Source organism: Myxocyprinus asiaticus, chromosome 37, assembly GCF_019703515.2.
Source record: "Myxocyprinus asiaticus isolate MX2 ecotype Aquarium Trade chromosome 37, UBuf_Myxa_2, whole genome shotgun sequence".
Classification (NCBI taxonomy): domain Eukaryota; kingdom Metazoa; phylum Chordata; class Actinopteri; order Cypriniformes; family Catostomidae; genus Myxocyprinus; species Myxocyprinus asiaticus.
The window spans coordinates 18,241,963-18,259,188 of NC_059380.1; the positions used below are offsets into that span (position 1 = coordinate 18,241,963).

At 37.6% G+C, this 17,226-nt stretch overlaps 2 protein-coding genes across 8 annotated transcripts; both read left to right on the forward strand.

Moving 5' to 3' along the window:
• LOC127427805 (mitotic interactor and substrate of PLK1-like) lies at positions 1–8,908 on the forward strand. 6 transcript variants are annotated; one of them, XM_051675595.1, is made up of 8 exons: positions 1–144; positions 363–521; positions 1,017–1,150; positions 2,382–2,412; positions 3,567–5,937; positions 6,818–7,059; positions 8,440–8,478; positions 8,572–8,908. In XM_051675595.1, exons 5-8 carry the CDS (start codon positions 3,711–3,713, stop codon positions 8,659–8,661), a joined length of 2,598 nt encoding a protein of 865 aa, XP_051531555.1. In that variant the 5' UTR covers positions 1–144; positions 363–521; positions 1,017–1,150; positions 2,382–2,412; positions 3,567–3,710; the 3' UTR covers positions 8,662–8,908. The 6 variants fall into 6 exon arrangements, with proteins under 6 accessions (XP_051531555.1, XP_051531557.1, XP_051531554.1 ...); XM_051675597.1 differs by lacking the exon at positions 2,382–2,412; XM_051675594.1 differs by lacking the exons at positions 1,017–1,150; positions 2,382–2,412.
• si:ch211-262i1.4 (thymic stromal cotransporter homolog) lies at positions 8,761–16,744 on the forward strand. 2 transcript variants are annotated; one of them, XM_051675608.1, is made up of 6 exons: positions 8,761–8,909; positions 11,595–11,653; positions 14,044–14,520; positions 15,758–15,841; positions 16,214–16,370; positions 16,553–16,744. In XM_051675608.1, exons 2-6 carry the CDS (start codon positions 11,626–11,628, stop codon positions 16,590–16,592), a joined length of 786 nt encoding a protein of 261 aa, XP_051531568.1. In that variant the 5' UTR covers positions 8,761–8,909; positions 11,595–11,625; the 3' UTR covers positions 16,593–16,744. The 2 variants fall into 2 exon arrangements, with proteins under 2 accessions (XP_051531568.1, XP_051531567.1); XM_051675607.1 differs by lacking the exon at positions 8,761–8,909 and having other exon boundaries at positions 11,373–11,653.
• The last annotated feature ends 482 nt before the right edge of the window (positions 16,745–17,226 follow it).

The following is a 17,226-nucleotide window of genomic DNA, read 5'->3' on the forward strand; positions in this document are numbered from 1 at the left end:
TGTCAGGTCTGGCAGATATAGGCTGAATCAGGCTGTCACCTGCTGCAATGCTGATGGGGTTTGCTGGTCCCATCTTTCACTGTACCTTTCATCGGTATTAGATACAATTCAATTCTCTCCTTCCATCAGGGTCCTAAGAATGAGGTGAGTCCCTTCAACAAGATCTGACTGAATTTTCAAACCAATTTAAGTAATATGTGAATGTGATACTTTATTTTATCAACATCTAATAATACGCCTCATTATTTAGTTGTTTAGTAATCTAATTAAATTATAATTCATGCACATGTAATGATGATAGTACTTTATTATGGTACATACTTTCACTCTTCCATTTCTAACTAACAATTCCTCTTCCTCAGACTGGATTGAGTTGATTGCTTGCTGTTGTTGTCCAGTGAAACTCAAAAGAAATAGGCAAGCAGTCCTGCAGCATTAACCAGCTCAGACTCACACAAAGCATGTTCAGGTACACTCCTCCTTGGCAGGTGCTGTGCAACAGCATGGATCATGATTTTAAGGTAAGGTTACTTGGACAAATAGATCCTCAAACTGCCAGTTATGATGGCAAAAATCATAATTTTAATCAAATGTATAGATAAAATACCAAACCAATCTCACTTCATCAACATCATAAATCTTTTGGTGAAACAAATGGAATTTCAGTGATGTGTCCCATAATTATATAAGACCTACATACTGTATATGCTGATGGATGGTTGTGAAAAGAAAGAAAAATAAATTGTAAGATATCATAGTTACATGTTGATGCACACAATTAAAAACTATATGAGTTTATCCAGGCCCTTTACAAAATCTCTTGTTTTAATTCTGTACAGAGATGGTTCAATAATGAATTTTGATATTAATATGCCAGGTGCCTTTTAGTTTAAAAAAGGATTTGATGGTACGTGAGGGTGTGTGTGTGTATACATAAGGTTTAATACAAGCCTCAGTTACCCTTTCTTTGTCTTTTTTTCCCATCCTTGATCTATCTGTCTTTTGCACTCCTTCAGCCTCGCTGTGGGGTGTGTCTATGCATGCATACGTGATATTAGCTGAACTTTGTCTGTAAAGTCAGTGCAGTAAAGACAGAAGTGTCTTCATTCCCATGTGACACTACAGACTCTCGCTCCATTGATGTTTGAGGGTGAGTGTTTGGTCAGTTATTTTCAGCTAAAGATACACTTGAAAATCTTGTTCAATCAGAATAAATATTTCATAAAAAGCTCATGTTATTTGTTCATTTGGAAAGATTTATGTTAGGTTTAAACAATTAACTTTAGCGGTCATTTGTGAGAGACAGGGGATATGTTAACTGCCTAAATTAGAGAAAACTGGAGTGCCATGCATTGTAAAGTTAAGATGTGCATTATAGTTGGCATTTAGACTGGATGTAAGTCAGGGTTGATGTTGAGGTATTTTAATTGGATGTATATACGTGCAATGTTTCTGCATCTGTACTCTGCAGCAATGATGTATCAGGCACATCGATATACAACCATTGACATTTAATTGAAAAACAGATATCTACAAAATTCAGTTTTTGGGAGAGGCTAAAATATAAAACTTAGTGTTATAATAATATAAACGTTTTATATAGCAGGAATGTTTCCACTATGAAGACCTTTTTATTTTCACTGAGGCAAAAGGTTGTGTCCAGTTGAATATAACTTTTGTCTTACAATAATTATTTTATAGAACAATTCTGTTGCATCTGGCAGAAAGAAAGTAAAAAGAGAGAGAGAGATAAAAAAAATAACAGGGAATATGATTTTACATATTGTGCTTAGTCCATTTTTCAAGTTCACTGCACACCAGAGGGAGCATCTATTATAACATTTCTGTTCTGCTCTCAGTTGCTGTGTTTCACTCGCTATAATCACAAGGTTAAATTTGAATCTGAACAGGAAAAATTACATAATAATTCTTTATTTACAGTATCTTGTGGGTATATTTTTAAAAGGTTTCATGGGGTGAAGACTAATTCACACTGGATGACCCCTGTGGCACAGTTTGCATGATTCTTTGTTTTGCGAAAGAAGAGACATACTTCATTAAAGCTGTAGTAGTCTTTTTGGGAGACCACGTAAACAGTCTGAGCCAATCAGAATAGGCAGAGCAGCAGATTCCAGGAAACTGGCCTGCTGTGAGTTTATCAGGGGTTCACAGTTCACCATGTCACACATGGACACACAGTGACAGCCAGCCTGTGAGCAAAACTCCCTTACAACTGCGTAAGCTTTCTCAAAGGGGTTGACAAACTTATCTGTTGTTTTGATGCAGTATCCAACAAAGTTCATTTAATTTTTTCTACAGTGAAAAATTATTTTTTTAAACAGATAAACAGTATTGACTGTGTTCTGTCTCTCTTTGAATAGGAGGTGAGTGACAACCCTTCTCATCAAAAAGGTTATTTAACTTAAATGTTTTAAAACATAAAACTTAAAACATTTTACGTGGAATGATAAGTCTATGATGTTCCAAAAATGAACCATGGATTTCTTATAGCAAGGCAATGTTTTATTATAAATGGAGTAAATTATGCTGCTTCCCTGTAAATAATCTATTAGTGACGATGCATTTTATAACAATTACATCAGTTTTTAAATGTGTTTAGGCTCCTTTTTTTTTTTTTTTTCAGAACAATATAATTGTTTACTTTATAGAATCCATAATTACACTGATCTAACATTGGTAACCCTTACAATGGTAAAGATAATGTGGCAGTGCGGGAGTGGTCGAGCGTTCGTCCGGAGAGAGAGAAAGTGATAAGGGTGCATACACCTGAGCCAGATAATGACTAACACCTGTTTCCAATTGCGACAAGAGAGAGAGAGAGAGTCTAGAGTCGCTACCTGTGTGCTTAATGTTGTGAAGCTGAAAAGCTGATGTGTTAATGTGAAGCTGAAAGCAGATATTTCGTTGAGAGCTGAAGACACTTACATTAAAGGTTGACTCACGTAGACTTTGAACCGCCTCCCGTGTCCTTCCTGCTTGAACCTCCTTACAGATAGTTTTCATTAAATTCCATTGTTACTACAGTTATTGTTACTACAATCCAACTGTGGTAACTTGGTATTAGCCACCACTCTCACTCGCTTTTTACACTGCCTGAAGGATATCCCATTTTAACTCATTGACATCAACTGTACATATGGTATTTTGGTAAAACTATGGTTACCATACTAAATATCTGTAAGGGAATAAAGGGTGATTCATCTGTAGTTACTATGGATATTGTAAAATATGGTTACTCTACAAGAATTAGAGACAGGATGATCAGTCAAAAATGTATTATCTGTAACTGCCTGTGGTCTTATATCTTTGGCTATTTAAAACAAATATAATCCAAAGAATTTGGATAAATGTTATTTATGTAATACATTTTAAAAGTCTTCTGTCTAGCCTTTAAAGCTCAGAAATATAAAACCTTGTATGTTACACAACTTGAACTATTTAATTACTTCCACTTAGGCATTATACACAATAAATGTTGAAAAGCTGATATTCTGCATGTGGTCTACTAGTTAGTCCATTTTCTTTCTTTCTTTTTTTTTACCCAGAGGCAGTCATCGATTGTGATAGACAACCCATATGATGCATGTACACACCTCTCAGGAGAGGAGCGGGCTGTGATCCATTCCCATCATTCTCTGAGACCACCACTCCCCAGGCCTGCCCAGAACCATTCATCACCTGGAGTCCCCATGACCAGCAAGCCAAAGCGCTGGGTGATAAAGCCCTTCTCCCCTAAGCTAGAGCAGTCAGATTTGCACTCCATACTGAGCACTACTGGCCAACCACAATCCTCAGAGGACATGTGGAGCAGCAGTCATGACAGTGAATCTCTCAGGTTCAGATTTGACAGCATATTAGTAACAGGTATGCAGGCCACTGTGATGGTTTCACCAGGAAGTGGTGAAAACACTCCAGATGTGGTGGTCCAGGCCAGACAGGTGGCTGTGTCTGAGGATGGGTGTGAAAGTGAGAACTGGAGGCCCAGCAGCCCCAGTAATCTCAGCAGCCCTGGAACCCCCAGCAGCACAGGCTCTTATGTTGGGTTCTATTCCTTTGTAGATGACCCAACCAGCCCAGAGGCAGAGATGAATGAAGCCCACATGGTTTCTCCTGAGAGACTTGCCTTGAAGGAGAATAACTCCTTTAAGCTGCAAACGTATTCAGAGGAAACAAGACCTGGAAGACTGTTCCAAGAAACTAACGGAGATGCCCCTTACAGAGTTGAGGATGTCTCAAAAATCCATGAAGAGGAGGAAAATCCAGACAGAATGGACATCATTCGGAGTCAGGTTCCAAGGAAAAGTTCTGCCCTCAAAGAACAGTGGAGTGCGTTAGAAATTCTGGACCTTAGTAACACTCCCCAAAGACTCCTGGATGGGTTTAGTCTATGCTACAACCCTGCAAGTTCAAAGTCTCAACAGGCCAGTGCTGAGCCTAGTGCCATAGACAATGAGCAAATTGACTTTAATGCTGCACGTAAGCAGTTTCTAATGATGGACAAATCAAAGCAGAACATGTTCCTACAGAGTCCACAGCAGCTCACTTGTTCCCCCAAACTGAGAGGAAGAACTCTATCCCCAATGGCCAGCATCTTCACACCAAAACAACTAAGCAAAGAGTACACCCCTAGGGAGAATCAGGTCCCACTGAGAACACAACAAGAGGTAGAAAAGTTGACTGTAATTATGACTGAGGATCCAGAAGATGGAGTTCAGAGTGGTGCCATAGATGACATTGACTCTGGCCTTGGTGACCGAAGTGGAGGTTACGCCAGTGATGGGAGCATTTCAAATGATCCCACCATTTCAGAAATGGGAAGTAGCTTGTCAGTGCCTAGTGCAGGGGAGACTCCCATTGAAAGGGAAATCAGAATTGCCCAAGAACGAGAAGAGAATCTACGACGATTAAGGGGTATCTTGCACACAGGCCATTCTGAGATAGTGGAAATCAAGACCAAACCAATTCTGCCACAGTCATATCCACAGCTGAAACCTCCAAAAGCCAAAGAAACAAACAGGGTGAGTTTCCTCGTTCAGAGAGAGCTTGATCTTGAGAAACGGCGACAGAGCCATAACAGGGTTTTGAGCCTTCAAAGCAAAGAGAATCAAGGTGAAGCACAAGACAAGAGGATTAAATTTGAGACACAACCAGAAGTTCAAATCACATCTTTAAGGATAAGCCCCAGAGAGAGTCCAACAAATGATTTACAGCAAAGGAATGTCTCTGTGGTGGAAACTGCAGAGAAACCTGTACTAATAGATGAAGATGACCGCTCTGATTCAGAGGAAGTTCTTTCACCTTGCTGCACCCATCGACATACAGATGAATCTATGCTTCAGAGAAACTACAGTGAGAGCAGCTCTTTTGGAAACCAAGATATAAAAGTCCATATTACTGCAAATCTTGAGGAAAATTTCCATTCTAAAGTAAGGTTTTATAAAGAAAATGTTTTTGAGACACAAACCAGTTCTCTAAGAACAAAGAAATTGCCATCCTGGATTGCGGAAAATGGCACCAGCATGTCAGGGAGAGACAGAATATCCTCTCCAAATATTCTGTCCCCACTGGAACCCACAAAAACTCGTTATGTCCCTACGTGGAGGTCTCACCTTGAATGCACCAGCTGGTGTCCCCAAATTCAGAATGCCCCAGACAGCATCCGCCAGGAAATCGAACAAGACCTCAGGCGAGAACAGGAGCTCCAGGAGCTGAGAGAGTCAAGTAGCCATTCTTTCTCAGAACCCATCTCAGCACCCATGACTCCAGTCGAATCCAGGCCCCTACCAACCAGTAGTGAGGAAACGCTATCCTCACCACAAAGTATGCAGAAGTACATGATGGACGTAGAAGAAAAGAAGACAGATTATAGTTATCCTAATTCCTGGAATCTGAACCCTTCCCAAATATCCATGGCAGGTATAACTATTCTGTCTATTCTGGGGGGTGGGGGGGGGGGGGTGGTTGCTGAACACAGGCCTTATTGTCCCTCTAATTGTCTGTTGCCAGGAAACTGTCTTTCATTCTTTATAGTGTATTGGGCAAATGCATTTCATAACTCTCGTGTTCATAGATTAATGATTAACTTTTGTGTTAAATGTTTATGGATATCAACAGCACCAAGGAATGTGAAAGAATTGCCAACTTAATTAGTTTCTGAACTTTGTCCATGGCATGGCATTCTGCTTTACTGAAGAATGATTAATCATTTACCATATGGATGTAAAAGCACATTTAAAGTTAAAGATTGCTTTTAAGCGATCAAATGCATGTATGTTATTTCTTGTTTTCTGATATAATTATATCTGGTGATCCAATATCAGTGCCCTGTACATATGTAATGGAAGCCAGATTGTAGGTAGCTGTGCAGTGTTTAAACCTCACTCCCCTGGCCTCAAGAGGTGCACTAGCGACTGACGCTAGACACTGTAGCCTTTTGCCTCCTCTTTATCGCACCCGCCTCCCATGCCGGAGACCCCAGTTCAAATCCCGCTCGGAGCGGGTTGAGCAGGACCGGTAACACATACAAACTGAGAATTCATGTCAGGCTCAAGTCACAGTACACTTATCAGTGCAATAGACAAATAGTATGCTCAGCTATCCTTTGTGAAATACATGCAACAGCATTCTGATGTGGTGTTTACAGGTATCACCAGTCTACAAGTTTTATGTTTACTTGTCAAGTTTTAATTGAACATAATTCAGTGCATATCAGCAAGTGTCGGATAACAGTTTTATGACTGGCAGAAGTAGGTGAATGAATCATAATCTTTTTGTTTTTCTCTGTTTATCTCTCCAGATATAAATTCACAGTTGTCCACAACACGGCTTAGTTCCAGACTGCCCTCGGTGTCCATAATGACACCCCAGCCATGGGGCAGCTCAAAGCCCATGCCCCCTACTTCTTCCCGTGTAACCTCCATCAAGCCCTTAAACCCACTTGCTGACATGTCTTCAACTCTCTCTCAGAAAGGCCTGACTGAGACATTGCTAAAAGATTTTGAAGACAGACAGGTCAAACTAAAACTAGAGGAAAGCGCAGTGAGTAAACTAAATCTATTGAACATACATCTAACCCTGTGTTTCTCTTAGAAATAAGTTTGAAATAATGAAACTCTTGAAGCTGAAGTCAAGTGTGCAAATTCTGCTGCACTATCGTTACCAAACAGAATCACAAAAATAATCCAGAACACTGTCTTCATGTTCCATTCTTCGAACAAACAGGTAGTCCTGTCCCAAACCCACGCCACTGGTTGAGCCAATGTTGAAGTGTCAAGCCGGTTGGCATACTTAAAGAGACAGAGCAGTGTTTTCATTGCACTACATGGCCAGAGTGTTTACACTTTCTGGGGAAATCAACCCAAGAATGTCTGAATAAGTTGGGATGAGAGAAAATATTAGGCCTATAACATCAAACAAATTATACACTTTAAAGCTTTAAGCATAGGCACTATAAACAGCAGAATATTATTCCAAAATGTATGTCATATGCAGGGTTGGGAGGGTTACTTTTGAAATGTATTCCACTACAGATTACAGAATACATGCTGTAAAATGTAATTTGTAACGTATTCTGTTAGATTATTCTAGGTCAGTAACGTATTCTAAATACTTTTGATTACTTCTTCAGCACTGGTAGATTTTTTCACTTGTTTTGACTATAAAAACTCTGCCAGTACAGTAAGACAAAATATACATGTTAAAAATACATTCTTTGAAAAACCTAAATATCTTATGCAGTGTTGTTTCTAAAACAAGATAAATCAAATTGATCTTGTTTTAAGGATTTTTAAATATTTTTACAGGAAAACAATACAAAAATTATTATTAAGAATATGATTTTTGCCCTAATATCAAAGGTCTTACTAGAAAAAAGAAATTATGATCCAATGTGAATTTTCTTGATAAAAAAATATGATCGTGCCTGGTAACGTGCATGTAAAATGGCTAGAAATAGCAACAGCAGTTACAGCAAGGTTTATTTCTATTTCTTCTGCTCCAACTTACTTCAAACTTACTTCTCTGTCTGCTCGTGTGAATGTAACACATCATAAGAAAGTGTTTCACCGCTGTTCAAATGCACTTTGGATCGCATCATTTATATGTATAAATGTTTTCCATCTGAAAGGACTAAATATTTAATTAAACAAATGACAATAAAATGCAAAGTAATCTCTACAGTAATCAAAATACTTTTTGAATGTAACTGTATTCTAATTACCAATGATTTAAACTGTAACTGTAGTGGAATACAGTTACTTATATTTTGTATTTTAAATACGTAACCCCGTTACATGGATTCCATTACTCCCCAACCCTGGTCATATGTTATCATAGGTTTGTTGGGAGACTACAAACTAGAAATTCTGTATTAACTGATTTTTTCTCCTTGTAACTCATTTGTTCTTTATTTTATCTCAGTATGCTGGGATCCAACCCATTGATGACATAAATAACGAGGTGAGATATTGTTTTTCTCTAGGTCTAGTGCCCTCTACTGGATTTAGAACAGTTCCAGTTTTATCATGCTGTGTTACTGTTGCTTCTCTGCAGGTTGTAGAAGCCACCCGTGTTACAAGGCATAAAAACCAGAGAGCCCTGCAGTGGGAGGCTGGCATGTACACCAACCAAGAGAGCAAATGAATCAGCACCAAGATGACACGATGCACACAATGTTCATCCAGAACCACTGATGAAATCATCTACAGACAAGATCGACTTGATGGGCTGGTTTAAATTTCATATTGCGCTTACCGGCGCACCACTCTCTTGGCCACCTCACTCTGCAAGTGAAACAAAAGCCAAAGAAAAATTCATGAACATGGAACATTGTTTCCACCTTTCTAACAGTTTAGATGGCTGTTCAGAAATAAATGCTGTGGTGAAATTAGGTATGGAGAGCATCTTGCCTGCTTGGGGTGAATTGTATACATTAGCTTCTGTAGAGAAGCTCTTGTAGTCTGTCAAATACATACAAAAACTTCCCTTAAAAATTTCTCCACCCAGTACTAACATTTAACATACAGTACAATCTAAGTTAAAATGAGAATGACCACGTGTACATGCACTTAAGAAAACGGTTTATTCCAGGGTTTTAGCAGGAAGCGGCGTTCTGAAACGTCATGTAAACAAGAATGCTAATTTCCTTACGGCGTTTAAGGGATTTCAAGAAAGTAGTTACACACATCTAGGTTTCTCTCGGAAAACGCAGCTTAATGTTGCCATGTAAATGCATAAGCGAAGTTTTGATGGGTGTTTGAAGAGTGCGGGTGTGTGGAAAAGACCAGGATAACAAACGTCATAGGATGGAGCCCAACAACATGTCAATACAGTGGAAAGAATTCAACATTTCTGGGAGTAATGAGGGAAAATCACATACACTATAAACTATACCCATACACACCAATTTTAAATATTCACTGTCCCTCACGTTGCAGTATGCGCTTGTACATTGGGGGAATCCTGGAGTTTTATGTAAGAGGGAAACCCCACTATTGCAGCGCAATTCCGCTGCAGGTCGCGATAGAAAGTTAAGGAAAAAAACACAGAAATAAAGCGGAAATAAATTATCTGGAAATAAAGCGAAGCAACGAAAAATAAAATAGCAAAGTCTTCCCATGTTTGTTCCCATATCCCATGTTTGTTCTTTACACAAGCGTCGCAGGGAAATTGCGTTGCTGTGGAGAAAGCTGCTTACTGACTGAGCCGCAACTATACGAGAGTAAAGAGTACGCCGCTTATACAGTGCATGTAAACCGGAACGCGGTTTTCTCTCAATAACCCACTTTCTCGCAATAAGCAGCTTTCTGGTGTCCGTGTAAATGTAATCAATTAAAGGAAACGAACACATCCTTTATTCTTAAAAATGAAAAAAGAAGAAAAATCACATTATTTGCACAAACACACAAAAATACAGCTTATGGTAGTTCAAAATCAAAATAAATCTGTCACTTGAAAATAAAATATACATTTGTACTGCAAATTACTAAAGCTACTGACCTCTAAATCCCCAGAGCTAAATGGACAGGCCAGCCTGCATTTTTCATTTCAAGAATAAAACCAAGAAAAGTAGTCACAGAACCTGTGTTGATCTCTATATTGAAATAATATATTGAATCATTTGCTTTCCCATGACTAACATGAAAATATCAATAGAAGAACTCTTATGATAAAATGAAGAGACTTAAATCTGATGTCAGGAATTTATTTATTTATTTATTTAAAGGATAAAGAATAAACACAGCTAGAAATCACCACCACTCACGAAATTGTATTATTATTATTATTATTATTATTATTATTATTATTATTATTATTATTATTTATTAGCTTTAATATATCAAGAGATGGTTTTGGTGTTATCTACAACACATAGCCTACACCAACTAATGTCTTTAAAAGGCTTATAAAGGATTGATATTAATAGATTAATAATTAATAATAGTGGAAATGAATATCTGATTTCATTTAGACAAATATTGTCTAACAGTTTTGTAGATTATGTGATTTGTTCAATAAAAATAGGCCTGCAAATCGTACCTGCCAACACTCCCGATTTGACCGGGTTTCTACCGATTTTCCACCCCTCCTCCCGCTGTACTGCCGATTTACAATTTCTCCTGATAAGCTCATGATTTTCTGCATCCACACTTTGCTCATATGGGATCGTCCCTTATTTAAATATGAAATGACGATTTGTCCTGTTAGCTGGTCAGATGGCGTCACGGAGAAATCGTTCTAGATCGTTAATTTAACAATTATATAAACTGTAAATGTTTTATATGGTGGGTTAGGGGTCGTCTGTAAAGTCCACATATTGTGCTGAAACGTGCTAATTCTGTGCAGGGTGTGGTAAGGGACCGTCTGAATAGTTCACATATTGTGCTAAAACTGTGGATTTTCTTTTTTTATTGAAAATAATAATTGATATTGAAAAATATAAATATTCAATATAAGATGTACAAAATTACACAGATCCAGCAATGTATGAATACAATCACTGAGTCATAAAGATAACCCCAGGTGAAGGAAAAAAAATAATAAATAAAAATAAATAACAAAAAAACGTAACAAATTACATATAAACCAACACAGATGAATACAGAAGTAAGATCAAGGTTTTTTCATGGATCAGAAAAGTTATCAGAATATATGAAAGAATATACTCTTTTTATTAATAATAATTCAAAAAGCATTTATTGCTAAAACTGTGAAGGATGTGGTAAGGGACCATCTGAATACAGGGTCAGTTTCTTGGTATTATTCATCTTCAATGTAGTATTACTTACCAGTACTGTCGCTCCCTATACGTTTATTACGCAGTCTGCATTGTGCACCTCCCTATTTTTCACAATCAGATGTTGGCAGGTATACCACAAACCAATAATCATATACCTTTTTTAAGCAGCAAAGAGTATGTGCAATACAACTGACTGTCTTGTATGCAAAAAATTTTCTTTCTCTTTTATGTAAATGTCAACTACCTGTAGCCTATGTTAACAAGTAAAGGTTTTTATTTATTTTTTTTATTTTATTTTTTATATTTTTATCCAAGTATGAAGTATGTTCAATTTCAGAAATCGCACATACCTGCTGACTATTCTTCACATGGCTGGAGGCAACAATCCCTCTAATGGTAAACCCTGTGCAATATTTCAGATTAATTAAATTATTACACAAGTACTTAATGTTCTCTGATGTTCTGTTATTCTGTGAAGTTCTTTGATGTTCTAATTCCAAGGTTTTTTTCTTCGAAATCCAGCATGTTCACGACAACGACACAACAGCACCCTCCAGAGAATAAACCCCATAAACACATGATGTCTGCAGTGTAGTTTTCACAAAACATTTTTGTTAATTCAGTGCCAGAACATTATTAATGATGTAAAATATTGAGATGTCCACCTGCAGCCTAATGTAAATATCTGAAATTTGCACACACAAAAAAAAGAGACCCAAAAACCCTATTATTTGACACTGTTTTGTGCTGTCTTTATTGATTTTTTATTTTATTTTTATTTTTTTTCTGCAAAGAAAGGTTACATTTAAGTAAGGGGCGTCTCATTCTCATCACCAGTCTCATGGTAAACACAGCTCTCTTTGCACAGATTTACAAGCAGCAACAAGTTTCCATTAAAAATCATTTTCACTTTAATCACACAGCTTCAATCCTTTTACTGATAGTGTTCAAGACCAAGCGGGGACTTCCACACTTTTATTGTTATTTAAAATCAATTTTCTGTGGATATACAATCCTGTGGGTATGTGTAGTCAATTTTCTTTTCCTTTTTTTTTCATAATTATAAATTCACATTCATGTTAGCCTGTACTGGCTTTTGAATGCATTAGTTTATACAAATTTTCTTTTGTTTATAATTAAGTGAAATTACATCTTTCATTCATTATTTATCATTTTGATCTAAGTTGAGCTTGTATTGGTGAAGACAGCATCATTTAGTGTGTATGGGTATTTGCATGTACTTTATAGACTATTATGTAGGGGATACCGGGGCAAGTTGTCACACGTTTTACTCCAGAGAATAATTCTCAGGATGGGTATGTTTTGAAAGTAAATTTCTGTCTAGGTCCAATTTTAAAATATGAATTACTATCTAATGGAAAAAATATACATATTTTCAAATATATGTAAGCAAAATATATTATAGAATATTTCATTGCCATTGTAATGGCTATGAAGTGGTAAAACAATGAAACACTGTCAAAAATATTCACTAAACTGTTCCGCAAAAGAGAGAGAGAGAGAGAGAGAGCGAGACAGAGAAAGAGAGAGAGAGAGAGGGAGAGAGAGAAAATAATGAAAAAGAACAGATGAAAAGGTAATATGAGAAAATATAAAACCATTAATGAATGTAATTGTGTACAATTAATTACAACATATAAAACACATGTAACAACCTGTCCTGACCTGAGATTTATGAAATACCCTTGCCTTGAGTTCAGTCTTTTGCTTTAAATATGCCTTCAAAATATAGTATCTTGCTTTAATGTATCAGTGTGGTGTTATTGTGTATCTGTTCACCTAATAATTATTACTGTTATTAATCTAATGCTGTTGGGATTTTGTTAATATGACAGAATTGCCCAAAATGTAAGATTCCTAGTTTTCAATAAGGAGTTCAAAACCAACATATAAACCCACTCATTGGGAAACAATCACTAGTTTAATTGCACTTTTGATTCAGTACCTTAAAATTACTAAATTATTGCTCTTATGACAACTTGCCCCAGTCTACCCTATATTTAGATCTGGTACCTAAGAATCTGAGTATTACTTTGGTATTTTCATTCATCTATAAACATCAAATCATATAAGTGTTCCAGTTGTCAAAAATCCAACGTATTTATAATTACAAAAAAAACAAAAACAAAAAATAAAAAACCATCATAAATCCTAAAAAGTCTCAAATTAAGAGTACAAAAGCAATATAGATTATATATGGGTCTATTTGTCAAAATATTGTTTATTTATCTGTCTTAAAGGTTGAAATAAATCACATCCTCAAAACACAAGCTCCCTGTCTGCCAATCAAATGGGGACCATTCGGACTTTAGTGGAGCCAGTGGTTGTCATCAATAAACTGGGCACTTCCTTCTTTGAGATGGCCCTCACACAGATCGTGTACAACCACTCGCTGGAGACAACAGCTGGAGATACAGATCTTGCGCAGGCATTATCATCACGCTTTCTTCTTATTCAAAGTGTAATATCCTCTGTGGCAGCCATGTTGTCCATACTACCCCTGAGCCGTATTGCTGATCGCCATGGCCCAAAAGTCTTCCTGGTTGCCTCTCAAATGGGTTCTGTTCTGGGCATGTTTATGCTTGTCATCTTCATGTACATTAAGGTTCCTTTGGAGTTTCTGTACTTGGGTTCTTTGCTGCATGGTCTGAGTGGAGGAGGGCCAATGTTTTGGGCCGGGGTGGCAGCTCTGGCGGCGCTAAGCTCAGAGCAGGGCAAACGTACTCTTAAACTGAACATTGTGGACTTTTGTTTTGGCGTTGCAGGGGTCGTGGGAGGTCTCCTGTCTGGATTTCTGTACCAGATCGGACCATCAGTTCTTCTTGTGACAGCAATTGTGGTCAGTGTGTTGGCATTACTGTACTCTGTGTTTCTCCTCTCTGACTCAAGATGCTCAGATACTGAAAGTGAATCATTGCTGCCACAATCTGAGAGTGTGAATAAAATGGACAGAGTCTCCGTTGGTATGCTGATGGTTGCTATGATGGTATTTATAGTGGGCATGGTTGGCGCAGAAAACGTGCTCCAGCTGTATGTACTGAAGCCTCCCCTGAGTTGGGACTCAGTGTGGGCAGGATATGGCAGGGCTGCAACCAGTGCCATGTATCTCAGTAGCTTCTTAGGGGTCCTGACTCTGTTTAGTGTGATGGGGGACACAGCCCTCACTCTTCTGGGCATTGTGTCCAATTGCACCGGGATGGCTATTATGGCTTTTGCCATAGAAAGCTGGGTCTACTTCCTGGGTGAGTTTGTCTAAATAGAATACCATTTTTTATGGTCATTACAGAGGTCGTTTAAAGGGTTAGTTCACCCAAAAAAATGCTATCCAAGATGTTTATGACTTTCTTTCATCTGCTGAACACAAAGATTTTTAGAAGAATTTCTCAGCTCTGTAGGTCTATACAATGCAAGTGAATGGGTGCCAAAATTTTGAAGCTCCGAAATCCACATAAGGGCAACATAAAAGTACTCCAGATGACTCTGGTGGTTAAATCCATATCTTCTGATGCTACAGTATATGATAGGTGTGGGTGAGAAACAGATCAATATTTAACTCCTTTTTTCACTCTGAATTCTCCTCCCTGCTCAGTCAATCTCCACTTGACTTTCACTTTCACATTCTTCTTTTGTTTTTGGTGATTCACATTCTTCATGCATATCGCCCCCTACTGGGCAGGGAGAAGAATTTATGATAAATAAATAAAAAAAGACTTACATTTTGACCTGTTTCTCACCCACACCTATCATATGGATTACTTTTGAGCTCCCTTTATAAGGATTTTGGAGCTTCAAAATTTTGGCACCCATTCAGTTGCATTGTGAAGACCTACAAAGTTGAAATATTCTTCTAAAAATCTTAATTTGTGTTCTGCAGAAGAAAGAAAGTCATACACATCTGGGATGCCTGGAGGGTGAGTATATCATGGGAGAATTTTCATTTTTGGGTGAACTATCCCTTTAAAGGAGCTCTGTGTGATTTTTGAATACAATGCCTAAAATGTCACTACTATTTGACAGGTATCACAGAATCTCAAACCTAGGCTCTGTAAACAGCAAAAATAAGCTCCACTCTTTAAGCCAAACAGAAAACTTAGCCATCAGAAATGCCTTTCAGTCAGAGCCGGGGTGGTGATTTTGATCTTTAGGGTGGGCAAGTGGTTGTCTCTTGATCTGAGCTGAAGGGAGGTGTCAGAACTCCCCCTCCCAGCCCGTCAATTATTTTGCATGGTCAGGTTTGCTGGCATCGACTTGGCTGGTGTGTCATTTCAGGGCAGGATTTTGGAGAGAGCTTGTGGTTAAAGGGGTGGGGGCCGTCTAATTCAGTGTATCACTTACAGTACTTTTAATATTTCATAAAAATAATATCCTCCTTTAAAACAATTTGATGCATTCATAAAGAAAACATGTATACACAGCCATAACTGTAAGTCTTAATGGTATCTAACATGATTCAGCATTGAGATATGTTGTTTCAAACAGCCAGAGCAATCATGATGTTTGCCTGTGTTCCCATGCCAACACTGCGAGCAATGCTGTCCAAGAATCTGCATCCACAGCAATACGGTAATATTACAACTACATAGAAACAAAACAAGCCCATGCTAATATCTGTATGTATTTCATACATACAGATATTATGTATGAAATATCTCTTATCTAGTGGCACTTGCTCACCCCCATTTAAAAGACCAGCTTAGTCATACATGAAATTCTATGCTGGTCCAGGCTGGTTAGTGCTGGTTTAGCTGTCAACCAGCATATCCATGTTGTTCACAAGCAAAACTTAGACCATCATGGTCTTTTTGGTGAAGCTGGTTGACCAAGGTTGTCTTGCTGCATAAGCAAATTAATCAGTTTCTTTTAATCACAAGCTACATGCAGTCAGAATGCATTTTATGTTACTTTTTGAGAGTCATCTGCTGGGTCTTTTGGCAGGGAGAGTCTTTGGACTGCTTCAGCTGGTTCTGGCTGTGTCTGATCTCTTGTCTAATGTCTTCTTCACCACCATTTATCCACTGACTCTCGGCTGGTACAGCGGCTTCTGCTTCCTCCTCTCCGGTGCCATTAGCTACATCAGTGCCATCCCAATCCTGTAAGTAAATTGGCAATTGAGCAGACCACCATGAAAAGATAATTTGGCAGTTTCTGCTTAGATCATGTTGTTTGCTTAAATCTGTTGTGCTAAACATTTCAGATGTATATACTTTAAACAGTTTAAATGTAAATGATTGCTGAGTAAATCATTGCTGTGTATCTTTCTGTTGTCATTTTCAGTTATCTAAGTGGCAGAGGTTTAAGACATGGAACTATTTGAAAGAATGAACATCTTTCACATGAGAATGTTTCTGCTCTCATTCCATTTTAAGAACTGATCTGTCAGGGGCTGGATATTCACAAAACATTGTATCTGATTTCTTAAATCACTAACTAAAGCATAAAACTGTAATACAATAATAAAGGACAATAAAGGAGTTTTTCTCAAGTTTGGCCCCTCTTTCCTCCAGTCTGGTTTCTGCTACTGATTTTTGCCATTTTATCCACATCATTTGAAGATTCATCAATATTTGAGTTCATAGTGTTCAAAGATCCATAAAGTAGGTCATTATTTTGTACGTATAACTGGTTGCATTATTCTAAATGCAAAACCTTTTCCAGGTCTATAAGTATGACATTACTGCATCTAAGGTGGAAAACATAACAGAACTTTCAGTGAAGCTAACACCATCAGTTTTATTATCAGGGAGTGGTGAATCCTCAATACATAGTCTGTATAAACTCACAGAAATGTATATTAAATATACTATAAATATAATGCATATTTTATTTATTATTTGAAGTGTACAACATGGATAACTTTAAAGAAATGTTGGTAGGTAATGTAAAAAACAATCAAGTCAACAGGTTCAATTAAGGCTCATACATGTTTGCAGAATTAATTTAGATAGACA

Coding starts and splice junctions, on each gene's coding strand:
- LOC127427805 (XM_051675594.1), top strand. CDS start 462: ATGTTCAGGTACACTCCTCCTTGGCAGGTGCTGTGCAACAGCATGGAT. Junction 522..3,566: donor GCATGGATCATGATTTTAAG/GTAAGGTTACTT, acceptor TTTTTTACCCAG/AGGCAGTCATCGATTGTGAT. Junction 8,479..8,571: donor TTGATGACATAAATAACGAG/GTGAGATATTGT, acceptor GCTTCTCTGCAG/GTTGTAGAAGCCACCCGTGT.
- si:ch211-262i1.4 (XM_051675607.1), top strand. CDS start 11,581: ATGTTCAATTTCAGAAATCGCACATACCTGCTGACTATTCTTCACATG. Junction 11,654..14,043: donor AGGCAACAATCCCTCTAATG/GTAAACCCTGTG, acceptor TTGGCGTTGCAG/GGGTCGTGGGAGGTCTCCTG. Junction 15,842..16,213: donor TCTGCATCCACAGCAATACG/GTAATATTACAA, acceptor GTCTTTTGGCAG/GGAGAGTCTTTGGACTGCTT.